The following is a 21841-nucleotide window of genomic DNA, read 5'->3' as shown; positions in this document are numbered from 1 at the left end:
CTTCAGAATCCAGACTTTGACCAGACTAGACAATGTACCATACCAACTAATTATTATGTTGAAATGGATGTGTATATTTTGTTGTACAAATACTCATTAATGCCCTACATTTGTACTTAATTTGGCTTGATTTTCTATCTCTTTAGTTAGTAAGATTTTTAACTCAAGTGGCAGGAGAAGGCTACAAACTGCATTTCAGAAGGGTAAAATGCAACAGCTTCTCCTACGGAGAGGGGGGGACCCCCCCCCTCTCCCGGACCTCTCCCCCCCTCACAGCCGCGCTTCGTGCCCTACAAAAAAATTCCAGCACCACTCCCCTAAAAATTCCTGGGGAGACCCCTGCTATGTAGAGCGTAGACGGACTGCTCTAATTCAACGTAGAGCGTAATTGACACATTTTGCGTAGAGTATAATTTGGCATTTTAATTCTACGTAATGCGTTGTAGCTACCCTGAATTTATAGTATTTAGCTTCTTGAATTCAGCATAATACGTAGCCAGCTCTCAAAATTTAGCGTAGAGCGTTGTCGGGACCCCCCTATGCAGGCCCTCATAAATTTGGACTGGATCATCAGCACTCAATTACTGATGAGTGACTTGTTGACTTCAGATAAACAAGCCTCCAAAAAAGAGGAGCAACCCTCTTGTCAATTCTGAAACAGTTTGCTTTGGGCACACACTACCTCCTTGGCAAGGACGATTCAGTTCTGTTGAAGAAGTATCAAGTAAGGCCTAGGAAAAAAATGTTGTGTTCTCTGTTTCCCGATCGACCCTTTAAAAAAACTGCCGACCCTAGTCTTTTTTGTGTGAACCCCTGCAAGGGACATAAATTTTCGAGCTGATCAACCTTTTCTAGCTCCATGATCTGACACCTGAGTGATGAAATGTTGCACAAGTCAACTGGTTCCAACATTGACATTGAAGTGTTCTCATGCAAGTTATATAACTACTTTCAAATTTTTGTTAAACTGTATTGTATGAGTTGGATCACTAGAGATTGCCAAAGTCTAAAGAAAAAGAAAAAAAAAAGATAATCCCTAGTACCTACAGATGCCATTTTCTTAGGACTGAAACTGGAAACAAAACTTTTTTTTTCCTAGGCCTAACCCATTCGCATCTTTCACACCAGGACGAAATGACTTTACAAATTCTTCAGGAAATGGTTGTATTATTAGTAGTAAGATGATAATAGTATACAATTGCAGATATCACTAAGGTGACAACGCTTCAGTTCACAGCTATCCCTATGAATTGGTCTCCCGCTAACAAAATTACCTGGTACCAAGGGGGACCTGAGTGTAGTGCTGTGTACCTAAAGGTCCTAAACCCACATCAGGTCCGGATTCAAGTCCAGAGGTTCAGGTTAGGTTCAGTTCCGGACTTGTTAGTCTGGACCTAAACCCATGGCATATACAAAATTGCATGTTGGCAACCTCGCAATGTTGTTTGGGCAAAACTTTGGCCAAATAACATGGAGGCCGGTACTTGACGATGCCCGATTGCAATGTTTTCTTCATAAGTTCATTCTGCAGCAAAGATTTTGCAATCTACGGAAGGTTTTAGGTGGTTTGGAAAGAAATGGGGTATGTGAAATGGTCTTTTTTATGGTAATAAGTCCGGACTCGGTTCTTGACTTTTAGGTTTTTTTGGACTTGAACCTAAACATTCTTACAAGTCCGGATCCAAGTCCAGTGAACCAGTATGCAGCACTACCTGAGTGTGATCCAAAGTGGCATGGTAAGACTGGCTAAGGAATGTGTATGGTCAATGATGTGTTAACCTGTGGAACTAGGAGGAACTATGCTGGTAAATTTGAGCCAGCTGCGTGTCAAACTTGCAACGGCTTGGTGCCATTTCCAGTGCAAGTGAGTCACTGCTAAAATGTCAAAGTAGCAGTGTATGCTGTATAGCCTCCATAGCATGCCAAAAACTGGGGGTTTTGGGGGTCTTCATGGTCTTTGGGAGCTTTTATGTGCTATTTTCTGATTGCATATAGAAAACATAGCCGGCCTGGTTGAATTACCCCCGTTTTTTTTAGAACTGGGCTAATCAGAAAACAGCCAAAGACCACCAAACTCCCAGTTCTTTAGTATAAGCCTGCTACAGAGGCTAGCAATTTGTATGCTCTCTCTGACTCAATGCTTGAAACGTATGTTGCACAGTGTGCAAAATATGAAAGATCTTTAGATTACTACAAAAAATTATATGATGTTTGTTGATACATGTATTTTGTGTCATGGTGTGCATACTAGTAATATTAAAAACAGGCACAACATATGGCATCAGTAGTGTGAAAGGTTGCCACACCTTTCCATATGGAACTAATGCTTGAGTCCCATGCCAATCTATGTGTTGGATTGTGGCTAATCAATTAGCTACACTGAACAAATAAACAAATATCTCAAGCTTCAAAGTAAACTACTAAACATGCCCTATTACCTACCAATTAATCTAATCAATAGCATGACCTGCACATCTATTACGGTGCATTTTCATTCATTGTTATTAGATTTAAACAATACAATACAAAATGGAAATTAACACATACCTACTTGCCAATTACAATATCCTGGCTTTTCATAACAAAAGCTTGTTGAGAAAACATGGACATATATTTGCATCACATAATTTGTTTACTCCTGAAATAACAAAGAAGATGCAAAACCAAATTTACAAAGTGTCTTGGGAAAATAAATTTGCCAACACTTCCTACAAATGATGTACAAATTATCATATCAATATGCACAATTTTCTTGTGCAAGTCTCTTTCAAGACCATATAAATCCAAATCAACAAAATAGATTCTGCCCATATTATAATGTTTAGAATCTACAGCATTTCTAACTGAGTTATAATAGTGTTAATAAATGATATTTTGTAAATTAGAAACTGCCTTCTATACTAGTACCATTAAACAGTAGGAGATACATTTCCAGCTGTGTATTTGAACTTCGAGGGCCCTGAAAAAGGAGGGTTCAAAGAAATGCTTGTAACAGAGTTCTAGATTTACACAAGAGGACTTCTGTTTCTTTGCTTTTCCGCCTCATCTTCTTGTACTAGTGGACCTACTAAAAGGGACAAAGTGGACATAATGTGACTGTGTGGGGTGAAGTCTAACTGACCCATGTCAAACTTCCTAGCTCACTTTTATTTACTGTCTAACTCTAACCGATGATATTTCACACAATGCTACAGTTACATGAACAGTTTGTACTCCAAACACTGACTAACCTATGATCATAATCTCCAACAAGAAAATGTTTGGTTCTTACATAATGCATCCATATGTCTCAGTCTGGGTCTTGCCAGTTAAAAGATTGATGTGGTATCCATAGGGGAATGCAGAGGAGGGACCCTGTCCTGGATATCATTTCAATACATCTTGGTAAGGCCACACCAATTTAATTTGTTGGTTCTCGGATTCGCGTCACCATTTTTTTCCGATTTGCAAAAAAAAAAAAAAGAAAAGATTCTGGTTCTGAATCAACTCAAATACTGGGTATGCTCATATTTTGCCTCTAACAGTTGAGGAAAGTCCTTTTTTCATGGCGTTTTTCCATCTATCAATGCAGTGGTTTCATTAAAAGTTCAAAATTCATTGTTTAAATATTAACCCAGCCTTTTGTGTTGACTTCATGGATCCTGTTGTAGCATATGGGACTATCATAGGGTGCCTAAACCTGTTTTTATTTTTTTTGCTCTGTCGCTTCATAAACCTGAGAACCAACAAATTAAATTGGTGTGGCCTTATGGTATGTTTGAAAGGGTGACAGCTAGGGCAGAATTTATCATTTCTCCCACAAGAAATATGAGTAGTAAAGGACTGGGTAAACCTCGAGTTTTTGTGGGGGCATAGTACTGCCATCCCAAGAGAGGTAGAACTTACTGGTGCTAGGATTTGCAACGGTTTAAAGTACACAAGTAGGGGCTCCCTGTTGCTTTGGTTATTGACATAATCAAACAGGGCCTGCCTGTTGGTATAAAAACCAGACACTCAGCTAGACAGAAGCATTCCCATGACTTTCTGGCATTCCTTCTGGAAGCTTGCTACTTGTACTTGTAAGTACTTGTACTTGAAAGCTGTTGGGACGTCTTTACCATCTTGAAAATTGCTCATCCGTATCAAAAGTTTTCTTTAAAAATGTTGATACTGGTTTTGTGCAAACAAAACTATCACACTCTAAACAATACATGTTGGATCTGTCTGGCCATCTTGTTAAATTATCTGCATTTGCAAACAAATCTTACGTGATAAATATACTAAATGCCAGATAACAGATATGTTTATATCTTAGTCATTCTTATGATATAATACATGTTGGACAGTAGATATGTGTACATACATAATGTATGACGTTATTATCTTTCCCTTGTGCAAACAAATTTTTCCTAATAATTTACTAGTGCCTTTGCAGTAAAGGTGGAAAGTTTCTTGCATAATTTGACACATGGCAGCCTTGGAAGTCAACTTACTGAAACGTTTATCCAGAAATATAATCCAAAATGGCAAATGCCCTGACCTAAAATCAGCATGTTACTAAGTCCTATAGGGATATGTTTACGTCTGATCTCGCCTTGTATATCCTGTACATATATGAAAGTGAAAAGAGTTGTAGATAGGGATCAAATAATTCCTAGAGACTGTCTAAAAATTATAGGGACGTCTGATCATGATTTGGGACCCAAAAATACTACTACAAACGATAAGAAAGGAATGTGGTGTGATCTTGAACCAGGCCCAAGGGTGCGACTTTCTCATATTCAGTTAGTCAAAATAATCAAGTCAAAACTAAACAGCATATGGTAACTCAGGAAATTATTGCTTCAAAGATTTCCCGTCCAAGCTATACTCTTGATGTCGAGCCAGGAAAGTGACCAAAGCGTCTTAGAAAGTAGAATGTTTGAACAGATTTTGTTGTGATGTCAAACAACTGGGTCGCGTGTCCACTGCACACGAATTTTTCAAGGGTTAGATCAGAGAAAGGAGAGCAACAGTAGGGGTCGGACAAGCCGTTTGCTCGGTGAAAAGCTAAAGCACACACCCGTATACAACTTATTCAGGAAAGGATAACGGAACTCTCAAGCGGTAAACAGTGCCCTCACATACCGAGAATTCCCTCCACATGGAAGTCATTTTGGGGCGCCGGTTTCCAAACTCACATCATAAAAAACACAACAACACGAAATATGGGGTACAGATCTTACCTGGCTTGTTGTATAGAGTCCGTAGATTAGGATCGTTACGCCTGGGTTAAAAAACTGAGGTAAAATCGGGAAAATCGTCTGAAAAACAAAAGGCACTGAACCGCTAGACGTTTGTCATTTACATCCCCAGTGATCCTAATCGTAGCAAATGTAATGTCGTCTGTCATTGGCTTAGAAATCAAGATTTCCTTAGCTCATTGGCTCTTACGTTTACCGTCGGTCTTCAGTGGCACCAATCCAGAAGTACAATATTTTACTGTAACCAACCAAAGGCGGCCACGGAAATCAGATGACCAATCAGCACTGAAGTTTACACGTATACGGGGTAAGTACCGGCGAGTGCACCAAGATGGCCGACTGCAGGAAGATATTTTCCACATTTGTCGGTCTTTCAGTGGTTTTCTTCCTACTCGTTGTCGATTCTCCTGCTCTTGGGGTAAAGAAGAAAGAGGTAAGTGTAGTAGAGTCGTTACAAGTCTTGTTTTGGAAATAAATACGAAGGGTTCGCTGTTTATCTTGTATGTTTTGGTAGGGGGCGGGCCGAAGTGGTATACATGCTACTGGAAATTATCATCTTCTTTCATAAATTCACGATTCATGGATAACCGCCAGGAATATCTCTGGATTCACCACAGTAACACGATGATTATTTCATATAAGAATTATCGCAATAAACGTCAATGATTTTATCCCACTCGCCCTCACCTCACTATGAATACTTTTTTGTGAATCGAAATATGAAAGGTCATATAATTTTTTATGATCAGAACACTCTATGTAATTAACGTTATAATATGTTAAACAAATAATATTTGTAACATAGCTAGTATTGTGTTTTGCTGCTTATTTCACCTTTACCCTACATTATTGCATCTCAGCAGCCTTTCTTGATGTTACATGTATATGCTTCAGAATCATAAGTAACGTTACTCGTACATATCTTTAAATAATTCTCTTTGTCCACACACGCACGCACGCGCACACACCTTCTTCTTCTTTCATTTTGAGACAGCCGCCTTCAACTAGCTGAAGATTCTGCTGCCTTTTGGGGCTAGTACGAGATGGGGTTCACCAGGCCTCCATCCGGGTGATTTGTAGTGAATCACCAACTCCCAGACAGTGAATCGAGTGATAGTTTTTGTACCATCGCACACCGGGGCATGCCCATACTCTTTTTCGAAAGGTGTGGTGGGTTCTTTTACGTGCGCGGGGTATGGCTCTCCCCAAACACGGGACCTCCATTTAACGTCCTATCCGAGGGACGTCCCTAACCGAGGCTAGGTACTCATTTACACTTCTGAGTGAAGTGAGGAAAGTCGTGTAAAGTGCCTTTCCCAAGGGCACAAGATCGGTGACATGGGTGGGGATCGAAACCAGGACCTCTAGGTCCTGAGCCAAAAGCGCTACCGCTGCGCCACATGACCCCATGCACACACACACACATGCAAACACACACGCTCAATTGATGCCATAGACGTGATGAGATGTGGCATTTGATGTACAATGTGCATCATGCACAGTACATTATTTATTTGTACTTTACTGACATGCCAAGTCTTGAGTACAAATTTCCATTATTTGTATAGAAATGCATGTTTATTCGAAGTCAAAGCTGATGCCTGTCCCTCCAAGTTTCTTCTCATACCAGGCATCAAAGGCTTGACTCTGCTCTGGTGAAAACATGTTCTTCCAGTCTCCAACAATACCTGTAAGCAGGGCAGCAAAAGCAAAAATACCTGTTGGTATTTTTTAAATGAAACTTGATGAAATACTTTCTTCCTTTTTAGTCTTTATGAGTATAGAACTCTGAAGTATAGTTTGTGATTGTGCTGTGGTTTTGTGTGCCTGTTTGTATGGGCAGTAGGTTGACAGCACATGGGTGGGAGATTTACAGGCAGAAACTGAAGACAGGAGGTCAAAAGGTCAGACTTAATTTGCAAGTCTGAAATTTTTGACTTCTTGGTTTTGTTGGTATTTGATGTTGATGTTACATGTACATAACTAGAAAGGCCAATATTTGCTTTGGAGCAAATATAGCGATGGGTTCACCACATTTTACGACATGGCAGGGAAAGAATGAGAAACACAAGGGAAAACAATGATTTACATTGATATAACTATAATATGAAGTAACATACAACTAAAACAACAGTTGGATAGCTATTCCCTACTTTATTGGTTAGGATTTTTAATTGCATAATGCAAACTGTTGATTTAAAAAAAAAAAAAACGTTCATGCCCCGCATTCCAATGCTGGAGCAGGAAAGCTTGAAATACCTACCAAAACACTTGAATAAAGACATACTGTCAGTATGGAAATGCTCTGTGCAGGTGTTAATCAAGTTAAATCCCAACAGCCAATCAGCAAGAAATGCTCTGTGCAGGTGGAAATGCTCTGTGCAGGTGTTAATCAAGTTAAATCCCAACAGCCAATCAGCAAGAAGTATAGAGGAAAGCTGCATGCCTATTGGTTGATGCCCTGCATTCCATTGTGATGACTCATGCCCAAACGTGGTAAACAAGGCACACTAACACAGTAATACATTTGCTATAACACAGCCAAAAAACTCAAATAAAACCATTCTAAAAGCCTGTATCACAATAATTTAAAAAACGCCTAGGGGTATTTGCCCACTGTACCTCCATACCAAATTTCAGGACCTTGGGCCCTAAAATGAAGAAGCTGAATCCATTTAAAAAATGGCAGGAGAAGAAGGAGAAGGAGAAGGAGAAGGAGGAGAAGAAACATCAGAAAAAGCAATATGGGTTCACCACCACTTCGTGGTGTGGTGAACCCATAAATATAATGTTAATAATCATGAAAGTTGTCTATTAAAAACTACTATTTGTCAACATTAATGAATAGATTGACAATAATTTATTCTTCACTTGAATGGACAAACCATGCACCATACTTGTACTTGCTTGGATGTATTCTAAATAAACTAAGGGTCATTCCTGTTACTAGCAGGAATGACCATTAGTTTATATGGACTCTTAAATATATATGTTATGTAATTATTAAAAACATTGTTCAAAATCTTTATGTCAGTTATCCCAGACATGAAGTACAGATGTAGTACCGGTACCTTTCCTAGCTATTGTCCTCTTATCAGGTCTGTCCGAGTTGGCCAGTTCTGCCTTCATGTTGTCAAAAGTACAGGCCTCTGCGATGTCTTTCATTGTCGTTTCATCCAGGTCAACCTCCAGAAAGGCCGCAACGGTCTTAACAGCACTTAGCAGGTCCTTGCAATGTATATGAAACAGTTGTCTTTTAATAGTCTTGAAGTGCTATAAATTATAATTGGCCAAAACTGTAATAAGTACCCTAGGCAGTAACTATGAAACAATATAATAATGAATATAAAATATATATAGACACTACCTGTATGGTACTAAACGTTACTAGGACTTTTGAAACTAATTGGTCCGTGGAAAAATTGCTGTAAAATTTAAAGCCTTGTCTGCCTCCAGACAACATTGACATGGCATTACAACACGGCAGAAAGTCATAACTACATACTTGTACATGTACATATAGCATCAGGTATTTGAAAAATGCTTGATATGTACATACAGTATATACTGTATTCAAGTCCAGAGGTCTAGGTTCAGTTCCGGACTTGTAAGTCTGGACCTAAACCCATGACATATACAAAATCGCATGTTGGCACCCTTGCAATGTTGTCTGGGCAAAACTGTGGCCACGTAACATGGACGCCGGTACTTGAGGATGCCTGATGGCAATGTTTTCTTCATTTTGCAGCAAAGATTTTGCAATCTACAGAAGGTTTTAGGTGGTTTGGAAAGAAAAGGGGTATGTGAAATGGTCTTTTATGGTAATAAGTCCGGACTCAGTTCTTGACTTTTAGGTTTTTTTGGACTTGAACCTAAACATTCTTACAAGTCCGGATCCAAGTCCAGTGAACCGGTATGCATCACTAGTACTAACCTTCTTCATGTCCTCATACTTGATGAAGAGGAAGTGGGGGTCATCACGCATCTGCCACCAGCCCAACAAGTGGTCACAGTAGTCTCCCCAACCCCCTACATTGATAAGTGATAATTTTTTTTTTTATTACATATCGGGGCTCAAAATTCATTTTGGCAATATGTGCACTGGTGCACCCAATCGGGTGCATAAAAAACTTTTTGGGTGCACCATATAAAATAGAAGTAGAATTTCATCAAAAGCTAATTATGATAAAAAAGTACTATTGTAGACGTGATTTTATCATTTTGCTGACTCTTAGAACTTATAGAAGTGTTAAGAATATGTTGTATACTACTATACATTTGACATTATTACATAGATACATACGTAAAGCTACAAAAATATTTGGGTGCTCTGGTGCATTAACAGAAAAAAATTGGGTGATTTCACGTAGGTATAAATAATACTTCTGAGGATTTAATTTGGATTACATAAAACTTTAGGACTGACCTTTTCCCTCTATGAAATTCTGAGCAAACTCTTCCCAGGGAATGGTTACAGTATATCCCCTCAACTTCCATATGATATGGACATAGTGGTACAAGGAAACAGCCGTGTCTTTTGGGTTCCTCATAGGCACCAGCACTTTCACCTGTTGTGTTGAAATGAAAGGAAAAGTTAGAAACATCCCTCTGCAAGCAAATGCACAGATAAAAGAGGTTTGGAAATGCTTCTCTGATCATGACATCAGCTGAAAACGAGTTCTCAAGAAAAGAAAGAGGCAGAAACAAACAGTGAAACTTTCACTCACTCAGAAAGTTCAGGTGCTAAATATAAATAGGCTTGATAATGACCGGTTTATTCACATAAACATATACCATTAAATGTCTATGGCAGCCTAAATGGCTGAATTGTCGGCTTCTTACAATTTAAAAGCTTTAATCAAGAATAATTAATTATAAATTCAGACTTACCCTACAATATACATAAGGCCACACCAATTTGATTTCTTGGTTAACGGATTTTTGAAGAAAAATAATGGAGCGGGCGGGCGAAAAAAATAAAAAATAAAAACAGGCCTATGCTAGGCATCCTATTAAAAAAGTATTATGGCCCAAAATGGTACGATAGGAGCCATGAAGTCAACATACCAAGCAACAATGAATTTTGAACTTTTAATGATACCACTGCATTGAAAGATGGAATAACTGTAACAACTATGAAGAAAAAGACTGTTTTCAACTGTTCAGGGCAAAATATGAGCATTTTGCAGTAGATCAGAGATTTCAACAGGGACTGAGCGTAGTTCCGGCACAGTTGAGATTCGGCAACTGTAAGCCCTGGTTGCCACACTTGACATGCATATTCCAAAACTGGACTTACCCTTTTCTGTGGCTTGGATATCCCCTTTGGTGCAAACTGAATGGGCAGGTGTGTTTTCATGAAACGAGGGGAGGGCATGTCTGCTACTGTGATGTACCCAGGCTGTGTGGCAGAAGGTACCCTGATTTCGATAGGGCCAATGTCCATGCTGTCCGCACTAGCCGTTAATTTCCCCGCGGATCCTAAGATCTTAAGGACGATCGTCGTAAGCCAGTTGGACCCTTGGAAAGACAAGTAGAGATACATGGTGTACATGTACATGTGTACATGTAGTTGAAGAACGTTTGTACTAAAATCTGTGAACTGATTTGTTGGTTAAATTTAAATTACTATGTCAGTAAAGATCAAAATAACATGATCATCATTAGAGATAGCTTATGCAAATTAAGTCATAATTTACATAATTGAAGAGAACAATATTCAGGCAAAGGAACACATGTATGGGTCCTGAAACTCTTCAATGACATTACTTTAACTGCCCCTGTCAGACTCAGATAAGCTTGCAACTAATTTTCGGATAAATATTATCTATATAAATTTGGAGACAGCTTCAATCTAGATAAGATTATATACCTAAATGTATAAGCTAGAGATTTGTTATATTTACTGAAGGAAAACATTGTTTTTCCTCAGTTTCTTCCTCTTCTTCTTCTTCTCCAAAGTGACCTCTGACCTGACCAATGACATGATTTGTTGACGTCTGTCACCATGGTGACTGGTGTTGGGTTACATAATGTTGCAATTTCATGGTCTGCTCTGCTCTTGTCACCATATACTAGTTAGTACATGTATGTGAATGTGTCTGAGTAAGAATGAACAGAACAGACCATGTCCGAAGGTAAACATTATGCATTTGCGCATGCTTTGCAAATGTTACTTCTCTAGTTTGTCTTTGAGATACATGCACATCTGACTTCCTACTACATGTATCAGCATATCCAGTAACTGTTGAATATAATTGCATACCTGTCTTGATATAACTTGCCACAACAATGTCGTCATCTCGAATCTGGAAGCCCGGCATGGCCTCCAGGGTTTCCTTAGTGACATCCAAAGGGAAACGAACCCCCTTGTACTCCCAGGTGACCTTCTCATAACTCATAACTGGAAATATGCATAATAGTCATAAGAATCCACTGTTAAAGTCTTCAGTAGAATTAGACCTTAGAGTCTTTAGATCCTCCCGCAACTTGCATTAGGGGTCAACTCGGTGGCTTTTCCTCTCCAAAGGTTGCAGTTTTGTGCTGCTACTGCCAAGTTTCCTCAAGACTCAAGTGATGACTTTACCGGCAGTACAAGTTTGTCCCCATCGTTTTGTACTGTTCTGCATTGAGTGACTTTACTTTAGGTCGCCTTCTGCTTCCCATGTTATAGCAATGTCATTAGAAGTTGTTTAGATATCACTATGTATACATGTAGTGCTGATCCCAATTGGTACCCACCTTCAGTTCTGCAGACCATATGGTTTTCTGTCTCACAAGTCTGGACTCAGTTTAAGCCAACTTTGGTCAAGGTCATTTGCTTTCCACCTGATTTACATATGCATGAACCCGCAGGTCAACCAAGGTCATAAGTCAACATTTTGTTATGACCCAGTGGGACACTACCCAAGTATGTTAACAGGCAAAAAATTACGAAGGCCCGTAAGTACAGTCCTGCATGTCTGCGCGAATACCTTCCACGTCTGCGCGAATACCTTCCACATCTGCATGAATACATGTACCTTCCACGTCTGCACGAATACCTTCCACGTCTGCGCGAATACCTTCCTCGTCTGCACGATTTTTCGAAAAGGGTATCTGGAAAAGATGGGCTAGGCTAGGGCTAGGGTTACCTTGATGGGCTACGTACCCTTTCTGGGTGTGCATAGGGGTTTGGTCTCTAACAAATTTACTTGTCTTTACAGCTGTGGGTGGGTGGTTTGGGGGCAGTAATCACTGCTATTAGCACTGGCAAGCAAGACTTAGTTGTAGCAAGGAGGTAGAAAATCATGATCTCCATGGTCATAGGAACCGAAGTATGTTTTTGTTATGAAGAAAATTCCAATTCTACAATCAAAAAATAGAAGGGAAGGTGTACGGTACTATTCTGACATTTCTGTTTGAAAGGCTGTGTTTGTGAGTGGGTGTACATTTTGTACATCTTCTTGTGGGTTTGTGGCTAGTATAACTTTGTGGATGGATCTGTTTGGTATTTGATATGTGGACAGGTGTTATCATTATCATTAGGCCACAGCAAGTAAATTTTATGGATGACATCCTCCCCAGACTCCAAATCTAATGCGAGCGGGCGAATTAAAACAAGGCGGGCAAAAAAATACCTACATTTTCAAATTTTGACATCATAATCATATATCTGTATCTGTATCATATAAAACATCATATATCAGACATCATACTATCATGAAAGTTCATCTGTGTTGGTAGTTACATGTTTAAAGTTAAAACTTTTGATCCAACACAAAAATTCTCTCACCTAGAGCTTTCAACCAGTCACTCTGGTCTTCCTCAGTAGACTGACCCAGTGAGGCTTGTCACGTGGCTTCTTTGAAGTGTGACGTCAACACTGGGTCAAAGGTATCTGGTAGACGATGTCGGCCCCCGTCGCGGTTCAATGTAGGGTGATGGGCCCTGATGTAAATGGCTTCCTTCACCCCTCTCAAGAAATAGTCTTGTTCAGTGTCTAAAATCCTTACAGTGTCAAGTGAGACATGGTGTCCGGGTGACTCTATGTGAATGTGTTGAGAAGAATGTCTACTGAGGAAGACCAGAGTGACTGGTTGAAAGCTCTAGGTGAGAGAATTTTTGTGTTGGATCAAAAGTTTTAACTTTAAACATATCAGACATCATATAAAACCTTGTTAAACAAGAAATGATGTCTATATTGTGAGAAGTTTACTGCCAGCTATTCCAGCATCCATTTGTCACTGAAACAACTTTGAAAAATAAAAGTTTTCAACCATTGTACAAATGGATTGATTCGGTAGGAACATCACATACTAGTATAAAAGTAATGAAATACATCTATGCATCAAACTAAAAGACAAAACAATAAATCAGAGTCTTTATTTGTCAAGTGTCTCCTCTTTTCACATTTATCTGCCATCCACATTCCGGCATGGCAACAGACATCTTTGCCCATTTTTGGCATGTTGACCACTGTCAGAGGGCAACAAAATTTCTTCTTTTTTTTCTTCCAAAATCAGGTGAAAATTAATGCACACGCTGATGTCATCCGTAAAAATTACTTGCTGTGGCCTTACATGGAAACAGTGCATGTATGTACAGCTTAATACAAGATATTGTATGATAAATTGATATACAAATGACATAACAAACTGAATTTGTAGTTTTGTTAAGAAATGTCTTTATTCGTGGTTCATCTATGTCGTGTTGCATATTACATTGTACCATTAATGTCATGCATGGAATGGACAAATTTGTGTTTACAAATACTTCTTAGGCCACACCAATTTAATTTCTTGGTTAACGGATTTTTCTAGAAAAATAATGGAGCGGGCGGGCGAAAAAAAAATGAAAATAAAAACAGGCCTAGGCATCTTATTATGGCCCAAAATGGTACGATAGGAGCCATGAAGTCAACACACTAGGCTCGTTCAAAATTTAAACAGTGAATTTTGAACTTTTAATGACACCATTGCATTGAAAGATGGAATAACTGTAACAACTAGGATGAAAAGGACTGTTTTCAACTGTTCAGGGCAAAATATGAGCATTTTGCAGTTGATTCTGAATTTTTATTTTTATTTGCAAATCCGAAAAAATGAAGACGTGGCGTTATATATATACTACAGAAGGTACATTTAGTTTAGTGCACAGATTTATATTTGAAGAAATACAATTTGATGTACATATTTTGATGACAGTTTCATATTTCCAGGTTGTACAAAAAAACACGTATTACCAACAGGAGAAGGTTGAATAAAATAATTTAGCCCAAGTACACTTTTACTGTTGCAGAATTTTGTGCCCTGGGTAATAATATGACTCTGAATTAATTTGAAACAAACACACTCTAATAATTAGATCACCAGTCCTAGAATAATATTGTTTATTCAAAGTCAAAGCTGATGCCTGTCCCTCCAAGTTTCTTCTCATACCAGGCATCAAAGGCTTGACACTGCTCCGGTGAAAACATGTTCTTCCAGTCTCCAACAATACCTGTAAGGGAAGCAAAATACCTATCAGTATTGTTAATTGAACTTGAGGAAAAAAGTTTCTTCCTTTTTACTTATGACTCAATATGAGGATGAAAGTTTAACATTACTTTTTTGTATAGTTTTAGTTTTTTTTTCTTTTTCTTTTAATTTTATGACGATTTACCACATTTGCAGAAGGATTGACATAAGAGGTGACTATCACCTCTTGAAAGATGTCAAACCAGAGACCGGACAGTAAGGTTTGAACCACTCACACCGGGAAGGACTCCTAATCTTTTCGATAAGTGCGGTGGGTTCTTTAACGTGTGTGGGGTGTGGCTCTCCCAAACACGGACCTCCATTTAACATCCTATCCGAGGGACATCCCTAACCGAAGCTAGGGAAGCTAACTCATTTCCACCTGAGTGAAGTGAGGAAGTCGTGTAACGTGCCTTTCCCAAGGGCACATTCAAGATCGGTGACATCGGACAGGATTCGAACTCTCGCCCCCTCGAGTCTGGGCCAAAGATGCTACCGCTACGCCACACGACCCCCCCCACACGACAGGTTGTCGGTTGTGACCGAACTGTGGTTTTGTTTGTGTGCCTGTTTGTCTGGGCAGTAGGTTGAGAGCACGTGGATGGGAAAGATTTGCAGGCAGAATGATAGGAGGTCAAAAGGAAATGTCCATTAGTTTTTTTATGGACTCTTATGTAAGGTTGTTAAAATTTTTTTATGACAGTTATCACAAAGACAATACTAGTACTTAGTACCTTTCCTAGCTATTGTCCTTTTGTCAGGTCTGTCCGAGTTGGCCAGTTCTGTCTTCATGTTGTCAAAAGTACAGGCCTCTGCGATGTCTTTCATTGTCGTTTCATCCAGGTCAACCTCCAGAAAGGCCGCAACGGTCTTGACAGAATTTAGCAGGTCCTTGAAATGTATATAAAACTTTAGTCTTGAAGTGCTACAAATTATAATTGGCAAAAACTGTAACTTACGTATTTAGGCCATACCAATTTGATTTGTTGTTTCTCGGATTCGCCCTGTCCATTTTTTTTCTGATTTAGGCCACACCAATTTAATTTGTTGGTTCTCGGAATCGCCGCTTCAAAAAATCGCAAAATGAAAAAAAAAAAAATTAATTCTACCCAAAGCCCGGACGTCGGGAACGTGTGTTTGGGGACTCCCCAGTATTGCGTGGCTGGCACCAGTTTTCCTGGTCAAAATACAATATTAGTGCCAGTGAAAAGCGTGTCCATTTGTAAGAAAACCTATTAAAAGTCCCCAGATACCGTTATCGTGGCAAAGAAAGCGGTAAATAGCTTATTTTCTTGATGAAACATCGGGCCGCTGGCGTCTTTCTAATCCGATCCGCCATCTTTGTTCATTTTAAACTCTCGGCCCAACTCTCGCGAGACTTGATATCCTTATATCATAAGCGAGGTCAGGTGACGAGGTATCTTACGTACAAGTGAGCTAAGTGGGCGTTTCAAAATGTTCCCAGAATAGGCTTATTGTTTGGGGGATTCTGAACTGCAATCTGACTAATTTGGCTAATTTTTGACGGGAAAATAGAGGAAACAATATTCTAAACAGCCTCAAAGGTGACATTGTTGGCAAAGCTGGTATTTGAAATGAGATTCTCCCTCGTGGCCGAGGCGCACATTGGCCAAAGAGGTTTGACAATGTGTGACTAATTTTCTACCCTCAGGAAATCTGACTTTGACAAACTTGACCCGAATTTTCTTCACGGGTCACATGATTAACACTGTGCTAGATTGTTTTTATATAGCTTAACTTTAAAATAGGATAGAAAAGTTTCTTTAAAGGTAAGACATTGTGTCGAAATTTGTCTTACCAAAATTATGAAGCCATTTTTTTGTCTTGATGATGGTCCCTTTTATGTTTTCTACTCTGTATAGTAAAGGAGGTGTTTAGTTGAATGAATCCTTTATTATGTACATGAGCTTTAATCATTGTAACTACTTCTGACTTACACTTGTATAAGTTGAAAATTGTAAGAAATAGTTCAACATTGTCAAGTTTCATTAGCAGTAAATACTGTCCAATATTGTCTAACATATCACTTGACATAAAATTGCCTAATAATTTTATTTATTAGGAAATAAAAGATTTCCTTGCTGAAATTATGAATACCATAATACACATTGTGCCCACGCCGTGCCTGCCGTGTGGCCTCGCTGCAGTAGGTCCCCCTATGCTGTGAAAAAAATCCTGGTGAGAACCCTGCATAGCTATAGGCTATAAAACAGCAATGTTTTAGCATGTATACTAGCATGGGCATGTTTTTTTTTGTTTTTTTTTTTCGCCCTGTCGCTTTACATTTTTCATGAGAAAATCCGAGAACCAACAAATTAAATTGGTGTGGCCTTACAAAAAAAAAAATATTGGAACATTTCCGGCTATCATGGGGTGCCTTGGCCTGTTTTTTTTCTTTCGCCCTGTCGCTTCATATTTTTTCTGAAAAAATCTGAGAAAAACAAATTAAATTGGTGTGGCCTTATGTACTTAGTGATTCTCTGAACATGAAACATGACATGCTACAAGATGGAGAGTCTGTTCAGTTTCTTCCATACATGATAGCAACTACATGACATAAAGAAACAGTCTGTCTGTGAGAATTTGGCTGTAATCGAGGCCCATCTTCTCCCATATGCATTACTCTTAGAAAATGTATGTGTTGTACTAGTATGTTGGCCAGGGGTTGCTTCACTTCAGCCTGTACTATGTACATGTAACTAACCTTCTTCATGTCCTCATACTTGATGAAGAGGAAGTGGGGGTCATCACGCATCTGCCACCAGCCCAACAAGTGGTCACAGTAGTCTCCCCAAGGCACTAACATATGGTCGATAAGGAATATTGAAATCATAATCATATTATAGATAAACCATCAGAATTGTATAAAAAGAAATGTACAATTTTTTAAACTACAAGTCATATTATATACAATGTCATACTGGTATGATGATAAAGATAACTAAAGGTATTATTATGCAAACATTTATTTTACACACACACAAGACAATTGTACTTTTACATATCGGCGGTGTTGACATGCCGGCGGGACCGGAATGGGGTGACCGCTGACCGCGTTGAACAGTGACCGCTATAGACACGATTCTTAATGCTTACGTCAATGGGAAAAATTCAAGGGACCGGCAAAAACTGACCGCTATGGCCGAGTGACCACTATACAAAGGTGACCGCTAGTACAGGTTTGACTGTACATATAAAAGGGTTTGCGCAAAAAATGGCTATTCAAGCAACTGTGGGCTAGATTTTAAAAACTGTTCATATGAAGTCACTTAATGTACAGTGCCAGTATGTGCCTTTGCGTTTAAGGCCCCGTTCATGATTGGATATCTGTTGCGAATCAATGCGATTTAAAAAAATAAATCGATTCATTTGGGAACATGAACGCTCCAAACAGGTTCCGTTGCGATTTATTCTGAACCACCTCGTGAGGTGGTCTGAAACGATACACAACGATTCGCGTTCGTAGAATTGTAATCATGAACGCACGGATGCGAATCGTTCCGGTTCGACGCTGTACACCCGGGTACGGGGGGGCCACGGTCGGACCAGTTTGGGGCGCAGTGGCTTGCACTGAGAAAAATTCTACTTGAATCGTACAATCTTGACATCCAGTTCTAATTACTGAGGAAATTGACTGAGGAAACGGGACTTCCGATATTGACTTGGGGAAATCAGGAGATCCAGAGGAAACTGGATGGTGTGTACTAGCACCTACCGGCCTAGGCGTGAGGGCGAGTGGTAGCCCAATAGGGCCGTTGGGGCGGCGGACCGTGGGGGTTTGCGCCAGATGCGTCCGGGGCACAGCCTATGGGGAGGACATGAGTCGGGAACAAGCGACCACTCGGCCGGACAGGCGTAAACTCTCCGCCTTACGAGCCGGGTTCCCAGGAAATATTAAAAGAAATTGTGATATACATATGAAATGCAAGTCAATTCGAGGTGTGAAACCGTTTCCAGTGTGGGTGCACGTTTTGAATCACGGACGCAAAAATATATTCCGTTTCGATTCGGATCGTGGCCAAACCGGAACACATTTCAATCATGAACGAGGCCTTAGTAACCTTTAACTTGGGAAAGTCATTGGAAGGACACAGTACTTAACTAAGTCCAAATCCATCTACACTATACATGTAGTAGACCTAGGGAGGTACATGTAATATAACTTTGGACTGACCTTTTCCCTCTATGAAATTCTGAGCAAACTCTTCCCAGGGAATGTTGACAGTATAACCGATCAACTGCCATATTATATGGACATAGTGGTACATCGACACAGCCGTGTCTTTTGGGTTCCTCATAGGCACCAGCACTTTCACCTAAACAGAAGGAAAAGTCAAAAAGCTATAGCTTGGAATGCCCTTCTGCAAGCAATATGTTTAGATAAGAGAGGCTTTTACAATGTATATGATACATGTACAATGTAAATGACAGCTTCTCTGATCATGGCATCAGCTGAAAACGAGTTCGAAAAATTGAATGAAGCAAGAACAAACAGTAAGAGTTAGGTGCTTTAGGCAAGGGCTCTAGCCAGCTCCAAATTTTTGCTGTCATCTCACTCATTCTCAGGTTCATGATTGCATCTGGGGGCATCTAGGGGGTAGGTGGTGACCTGGCAATGCATGCTCCAAAATTTTAGGTTTTCAAGCCTTCCGCATGCCTGTAGCCAGGATTTTGAATGGGGGGGTTCTTCCGACTGCTTGAGGGGACCTCGAGCGCCGTAGGCGCAAGGCGAGCGCCGAAGGCGCGAGGTTCCTAGGGGGGTCCGGGGGCATGCTCCCCCAGAAAATTTTGAAAAATGAACCTTCTAAAATGGCATTTCGTGCGTTTTTGAGAGGATTTAAAAAAAAAAATCGGAGATAAGTTTCTATTCAATGACAAAGGGAGCAGTTTTTCTACGATTCCAGTCCATCTTTTCAAGAAAACTCTTGGACCTTTACATAAAAAGTGGACCAAAAAGTGGACCTTTACATAAAAAGTGGACCAAAAAGTGGACCTTTACATAAAAAGTGGACCAAAAAGTGGACCTTTGAGCCTTGTGGAGGGGTTCTTCCGAACCCCCGAACCCCCCCTGGCTACGGGCATGTTCCGTAACGTAACCTCCTGCATTTTGAGAGACAAATCATGGGGTTGAGAGTGGTTGTCACTTGTCAGCCTTTGGATGTCTAACTTTGTTATTATTTTGACCCAAGGTTTTTGTCGATTTCGTCCATCAAGATTGACAAATTCAGTAAAAAAAATTCCGTCGCTGGCTGTAAAATTCTTGTAATCTAAGGAAAATCAGGTGCTGGCTATAGCTAGAGCCTAGAGCCCTGCTTTAGGATTACAGTACGTCAGTACCTTATTCTGCGGCTTGGATATCCCCTTTGGTGCAAACTGAATGGGCAGGTGTGTTTTCATGAAACGAGGGGAGGGCATGTCTGCTACTGTGATGTACCCTGGCTGTTTGGCGAAAGGTATCGTGATTTCGATGGGACCGACGTCCATGCTGTCCGCACTGGCCTTTAATTTCCCCGCGGATCCTAAGATCTTAAGGACGATCGTTGTAAGCCAGTTGGAGCCTTGGAAAGACAAATGGATGGTTTAGTAAAAAACATATTGTTTTTGCTATTTTTCTTCTTCTTCTTCTCCAAAGTTCATTACCTCTGACCGGACTGAATCAGACTGTCTCTCACCATGGTAACTGTACTTCAGGTGTTGGGTTACATAATGTTGCAATTTTATAGCAGGAGGGATTTAGACTCTTGTCACCATAATGTTTACCTTCGCATATGGTCTGCTCTGTTAACTCTTACTCAAACACATTCACATACAGTATATGGTGACAGGAGTCTAAATCCCTCCTACTATAAAATTGCAACATTATGTAACCCAACAGCAGTTACCATGGTGAGACAGTTTGGTTCAGTAAGGTCAGAGGTCACTGTTTGGAGAAGAAGAAGAAGAAACGTAGCAAAAACAATATGTTTTACTTCAGTAAACATAATAAATTTGGAGACAACTTCAATCTAGATAAGATATATTATAATACATTGTACCTAGATGTAAAAGCTAGAAATTTATTTGTCTTTAACTTTTCTGAGCTACATTATTCCCTAATATCAGCATATCTACCCAAAAAAAGCATACCTGTCTTGATATAACTTGCCACAACAATGTCGTCATCTCGAATCTGGAAGCCTGGCATGGCCTCCAGGGTTTCCTTGGTGATATCCAGAGGGAAACAAACCCCCTTATACTCCCAGGTGGCCTTCTCATAACTCATAACTGGAAAACTGACACAAATGTGTATGATACTCATAAGAATCGAATATAATTTACTAGTAGTGTAAAGTCTTCATAAATCACTATGAATAGCAGTTTACAACTGTACGCAGCGTGCAAGAAATCTTACTACAATGTACTAGTATGTTCAAATACAATACAATAGATTCTTGAACTTAGTTTGTTTAAGACTTTATTGACCCAACATTAAGTACAGGGACTTTTGTATGGTCTTCTACAAAGATGTATGTATGAATAAAGTCATCCTACTTACAGAATATATGTGTATGTGTCTAACTACGTACAAAATACATGTACATGTCAGTGGCAACAATGAAGGTTTAACTATATGTAAGTTGTCTAACATACAAGCTCTTAGATTTAAACATTCCTATGTATACATGCAGTACACACCTTCAGTTCTGCAGACCCCAGTGCTGAGTCAATCATCAGACATTTGATTTTCTGTCTCAATAGTCAGGACTTAAAGTTACTACACCTACAATGTACGTAGTACACATGTAGGTCAACTCTGTCAATGATTAACTAGTCCTGATTTACATATGCATGACCCCCACATGAACCTAGGTCATAAGTCAGAGGGCAAGGAGGTTCCTTGGTCAGGGTGAGCAAGATAGGGTGAGCAAGAAGAACAAATACGTCTTCTTTTGTACGGCTATGCCCAATAATGATCGGATTCTTAGAGTTGTGCATACATACATGTGTACATGTATGTTAGTTACGAAACAAGTGACCGGTAAAAATAAACAAGAGGAAATAAAGGATTATGTACTCTCATCTGCCGAATAAACATACCCCCCGGAATAAACGTACCCCCCC

The 21841-nt window shown here is 39.7% G+C and overlaps 4 protein-coding genes across 4 annotated transcripts in view; 1 reads left to right on the top strand and 3 right to left on the bottom strand.

The window, feature by feature from the left end:
* Positions 1-5364, bottom strand: part of LOC109487839 (delta-sarcoglycan-like) — a 31815-nt gene extending 26451 nt beyond the window's left edge. Inside the window, exon 1 of the mRNA XM_019791932.1 lies at positions 5205-5364. The gene's annotated coding sequence lies outside the window, so the exon portion shown is untranslated. The remainder of the gene's footprint in view (positions 1-5204) is intronic.
* Positions 5365-5516: 152 nt separating this feature from the next.
* The window catches only part of LOC109487835 (tumor suppressor candidate 3-like), a 45369-nt gene continuing 29044 nt past the window's right edge, over positions 5517-21841 (top strand). The window contains exon 1 of the mRNA XM_019791923.1: positions 5517-5655. Within this exon, the coding sequence (XP_019647482.1) occupies positions 5554-5655 (102 nt within the window). The 5' untranslated portion in view covers positions 5517-5553. The remainder of the gene's footprint in view (positions 5656-21841) is intronic.
* Positions 6772-11623, bottom strand: LOC109487840 (sulfotransferase family cytosolic 1B member 1-like). Its single transcript, XM_019791933.1, has 6 exons — positions 11488-11623; positions 10522-10742; positions 9649-9790; positions 9157-9251; positions 8294-8450; positions 6772-6910 (listed from the first exon to the last, which is right to left on the bottom strand). The coding sequence occupies exons 1-6, from the start codon at positions 11621-11623 to the stop codon at positions 6801-6803; spliced, it is 861 nt and encodes a 286-aa protein (XP_019647492.1). The 3' UTR covers positions 6772-6800.
* Positions 14519-21626, bottom strand: LOC109487845 (sulfotransferase family cytosolic 1B member 1-like). The gene is made up of 7 exons (XM_019791936.1): positions 21416-21626; positions 20867-21012; positions 20078-20298; positions 18915-19056; positions 17445-17539; positions 15454-15610; positions 14519-14702 (listed from the first exon to the last, which is right to left on the bottom strand). The coding sequence occupies exons 2-7, from the start codon at positions 21000-21002 to the stop codon at positions 14593-14595; spliced, it is 861 nt and encodes a 286-aa protein (XP_019647495.1). The 5' UTR covers positions 21003-21012; positions 21416-21626; the 3' UTR covers positions 14519-14592.

Source organism: Branchiostoma belcheri, unplaced genomic scaffold (assembly GCF_001625305.1).
Source record: "Branchiostoma belcheri isolate BF01 breed outbred unplaced genomic scaffold, Haploidv18h27 scaffold9, whole genome shotgun sequence".
Classification (NCBI taxonomy): Eukaryota; Metazoa; Chordata; class Leptocardii; order Amphioxiformes; family Branchiostomatidae; genus Branchiostoma; species Branchiostoma belcheri.
This window is presented reverse-complemented; position numbering and strand designations above follow the sequence as displayed.